At 35.9% G+C, this 4759-nt stretch overlaps 1 protein-coding gene across 3 annotated transcripts in view; it reads right to left on the reverse strand.

The window, feature by feature from the left end:
- The window catches only part of EYA3 (EYA transcriptional coactivator and phosphatase 3), a 94881-nt gene that overhangs the window by 62116 nt on the left and 28006 nt on the right, over window positions 1-4759 (reverse strand). For all 3 annotated transcript variants that reach the window (XM_010830157.1, XM_010830155.1, XM_010830156.1), the window contains one exon: window positions 1043-1086. In XM_010830157.1, coding sequence (XP_010828459.1) covers window positions 1043-1086 — 44 coding nt within the window. The remainder of the gene's footprint in view (window positions 1-1042; window positions 1087-4759) is intronic.

A 4759-nucleotide genomic window follows, 5' to 3' on the forward strand; every position in this document is an offset into this window, starting at 1 on the left:
AGGGAGGAAAGGAGAGAAGGAATGAAGGAAGGTAAGGAGGAAAGAGAAACAATTTTACCACTGTGAAATAAACCAGGAAGGGTGACTGGATCACCAAGAATGTTTAAGTGCCCACTGAGATGTAATCATGACTGGAAACTGAGACCAGTGAGCAGTTTTGTGTTTTCCTATCAGTGTTCAGATGATTGGGATAAGGATGAAACTAGGGTTTTTAAACACTAGGTTAGGCTAGGGAAGGATGACAGGGAAAAGGGAGAGGAAGTTACGAATGTTTGTGAGAAACTGATTAAAGTAATAGATCTTATCTTTTGAGCAGCACAGGAAGATATGGAAGTCTTTTTTGAGGGAAGGGTCAATGCCTGACAGTGAAAATATGATAGTTCATTGTCATTATAAGTGGAAGTGTAGAGTAAGACACAGGGCTAGTGTGACAATAGAATAAATGAGCTGGAATGCTAGTGTGTGAGGTGCAAGATTAGGATTCTTGAAATTAAGATATTAGTGTGTTATTGGTTCATCTGGCTAGTAGACAAACAACAGGAGGTAAGAACTGTGGACAACTGAAAATCATGGTGCTCTGGAAGCCAGAGTATGACATGCAAAGAAGCTGCCTCTTTTCTGTAAGGGGAGCAGAGCTAATGATTAAGGTGTCCCATGTCCATTTGGTAATTAAGGATTAACTTCTTGGATTTTTTTTATTTCTATTTATCCTATTATGTATATGTAATTGAATATTCACCATTGTGTCTCCTACACATATCACAGGATCTGAGTGATAACATCAGATTGGTACATTATGCTGAATAAATAATGAATAAAAAAGGAGAAAAATTCAGCACTTACATGTTTCAAGGACAAACTTTATTTTAAGGACAAAATTTCAGAGGATAATTTTCACCTTAAATCAAATAATTTCAAAACATAAAAACTGATGCTGAAAACCAAAATGAGGGTAAGTCAATCCAAATCATGTCCACATACTGGTCAGCAGGTAAAAACAAATTATAAGTAGGTCATTAAAAAGAAATTCAACTTTGTATACCTTAAAGTTTGCTCTCCTGATTCCTGCATCTTGGCTTTCTTCACCTGTAAAATAAATATACAAAAGCATCAATGTCATGATCTGTATTTAAAATCATCTAGCTACTCAAATGGCAGCCTCAGATTAACTAATAAATTACAGGGTAACTGTTTCCTTTTGTCTTGCTTAGACTTAGATTTATTTCATTAACCCCTGATATATTTTAAAGATGGACTTGTTTTTCACATGGGGCTCTCTTTTTTCTTTTTAATGAAAACAGTGTCTTCTAAACTCAAGGTAAAATAAAAGGTTTACCAGGATTTTTACTCAACACAGACTGTTTACCAGGATAAGGTATCCAAACTTGAAATCAAACTGCTTACTTTAAAATTTTAACAGACACATAAATCTATTTTCAAACAGTAAGTATGGTAATTTTGCAATCATCTAACCATTTATTTAATAGAAATACCTTTATATTTATATTACTTACATACCAAAAATAAAAATAAATTCCTATCAAGTTACCAGTAATTTAAAAAATATGCTTCACACTATTCTGTTTTTTTCCCATATTTTCATCTTCTCTAAATCCTTCTAAGGTAAAAGTATTCCCATTGAAACAGTTTAAGAAGTCACAAATAGAAGATCTATAGTTAACATTACTAATGGTTTTCCCTGTTGTTGTTGTTTTAAATATTACAAAGAATCTGATTTTAGAGTTTTTGAATTAGAATAACTAGTTACAGAAGTAAGCTTAGTGTGCTTAGCCATACAAATTATGAATACTTAAAAAGTATTTCAAGTTCGCAAAGTACAGAGTACTGCCAACCCACTACAAGGAGTTAGGTATGCACAGAGGCAGAAACTCTGCTCAACAATTTTTTTTTTTAGGCATGCAGAATCTTAGTTTCCCAACGAAGGACTGAACCTGTGCCCCCTGCATTTGGAGTCTTAACCGCCGGACTACCAGGGCAGTCCCTGCTAATAAACAATTTTAAACAAACATATTAGGTGGGAATATAGCTATTAAATATGATTAAATTTAAAAATTCAAAGTAAATAATACAACATAAATCCCAGGTCCATTCAATTTCTCATGGACATGTATTCTTCATGAGAAAACATGACAAAATAAATAGAACCAAATACTCTTGGATCCTTGCTTATGGCATATCAACTGACATTATATAATGCTGCCTTAACTTTCATAGGTGCCAATAAAGATAAAATTAATAAGGGGTATTAAAAAAATCCTCTAAGTTTACAAACAAAATTACAAAAGTATATGAAGAAAAAGGAAACAAAGACAAAACCTTTGAGGTAGATAAACCCTTAGTAAACATGATATTAAATTAAAAAGCCATAAAGGAGAAAATAGGTTGATTTTACAAAAAGTCAAAACTTCCATATGATAAAAGATACCATACCAACCAGGAGGTAAAGCAATTACAGGACGGCATCTACACTGTGACAAAAGAATTTAACTGTATTACAAATGCATGACATAACCTCAATGAGAGGTATGGGAGAAAAACGCACTCATGTAATGATGCTGGGAAACTGTTTTGACTGGAAACTGCAAGGCTTAAGACAAGAAAAATTCAACTTAATACAGGCTCTTATAAGAAAATGTGCTGTCCTTCCCACCTGAAGATGACAGTATTTACATAATGCCAGATAATAAAGTAATTTTCCAATAGTGGTGATGAATTTATGCTTAGCTCACCCAAAGACTCTCTTTGCAATCAAAGAAATGAAGTTAAAACAGTCTATGGTTTACAAACAGTAACCTATACAAAGAAAACTAGAGCAATGAAGAATCTAACTTATCACAGTCTTCATTTTATTAGAGCCACAGTGTAACAAATTTAGCTAGAAAACTCTCAAAAAAAAAAAGCCCTGGAGCGAAATTTTAAAATATATTCATAATGGCCTTTCAAGGAAGAACTATGCTTTTTCATTTTTTATCTACTACATTGCCAGCTCAATTCAGTGCTGCTGCTGCTAAGTCGCTTCAACCGTGTCCGACTCTGTGTGACCCCATAGACAGCAGCCCACCAGGCTCCCCTGTCCCTGGGATTCTCCAGGCAAGAACACTGGAGTGGGTTGCCATTTCCTTCTCCAATGTATGAAAGTGAAAAGGGAAAGTGAAGTCGCTCAGTCGTGTCCAACACTTAGCGACCCATGGACTGCAGCCTACCAGGCTCCTCCGCCCATGGGATTTTCCAGACAAGAGTGTACTGGAGTGGGTTGCCATTGCCTTCTCCCTCAGTAGAGTACATACACACAAATAGAAACAGAGAAAATGAACCTAAAGACATGTCTACCAAACAAAGAAGTCAGGGGGTGGAAAATGTGCTCCCAGCTAATTCTGTACCTTTCATGACCCACTGTCACTTTGATTTAAGCAATTCCGTCCTCCTGTAAGTCAGGGATAGGAAATATGGTACCTTGGCATAGAGGAATTAAACTATCTCAAAGGATACAGATTTCACTGGATTACAAAAGGATGGGTTCAAATAATACAATCCAGAAATGGACAAAAAGTAAAACAGTGCAACTACTTTGGAAAACAGTCTAGCAGTTTCTCAAACAGTTAAACATAAAGCTGCCATAGAATCCAGCCATTCCATTTCTGACTATATAACCAAAGAGAAATGAAAACATATATCCACACAAAGGCCTGGACATGAATGTTCATATCAGCATTATTCAAAATAGCAAGAAAGGGGAAACCCAGTGTCCATGAATAGATTAATGGATAAACACAATAATGACAAATAAAAATGATGAATGATAAATCCATATAATCAAACATTCAGCAATAAAAGGGAATGAAGTATCAATACTTGCACATGCTAACACAGATAAACTCTGAAAAGATTATGCTAAGTGAAAGGAGCCAGTCACAAAGGACCACATACTATATAACTCCACTTATATGAAATACTCACAAAAGGTCAACAGGAAAGTAAATTAGTAGTTGCCTAGGATTGCGGCGAGGGCAGAATTGAGGGGTGACTGCTAATGGGTACAGTTTCTTTTTGGACTGATGAAAATGTTCTAAGATCAACTCTGGTGACAGCTGCAAAACTCTGAATATACTAAAAACCATCCAATTGGACACTTTAAAATGGATGTGAATTATATCTCAATAAATAGAGCAGTCATTTAAAAAATGACATAATCTTATGGGCATGGTATAACTCAAGGTTACTAGAGGAAGATACACTGACAAATTCATGAATCAGAGTTCTATATATGCCTCTGCTTAAAAACATAACAACAACAAAATCATGCTTTAAATACAGCAGAGCAAAGGAATACAAATAACACAACATATGAATTCAGAATATATAGGTTCAAGGCTCAGTTCTGAGAGTTAATTCACTGTGTGTCTACCTCTCTGAAAATATAACATGACTATCTACTTCAAGAAAGCTGAGCGTCGAAGAATTGATGCTTTTGAACTGTGGTGTTGGAGAAGACTCTTGAAGAGTCCCTTGGACTGCAAGGAGATGCAACCAGTCCATTCTAAAGGAGATCAGCCCTGGGATTTCTTTGGAAGGAATGATGTTAAAGCTGAAACTCCAGTACTTTGGCCACCTCATGCGAAGAGTTGACCCACTGGAAAAGACTCTGATGCTGGGAGGGATTGGGGGCAGAAGGAGACAGGGACGACAGAGGATGAGATGGCTGGATGGCATCACCGACTCGATGGACATGAGTTTGAGT

The sequence above is a fragment of the Bison bison genome, unplaced genomic scaffold (assembly GCF_000754665.1).
Source record: "Bison bison bison isolate TAMUID 2011002044 unplaced genomic scaffold, Bison_UMD1.0 scf7180017864516, whole genome shotgun sequence".
Lineage (NCBI taxonomy): Eukaryota > Metazoa > Chordata > Mammalia > Artiodactyla > Bovidae > Bison > Bison bison.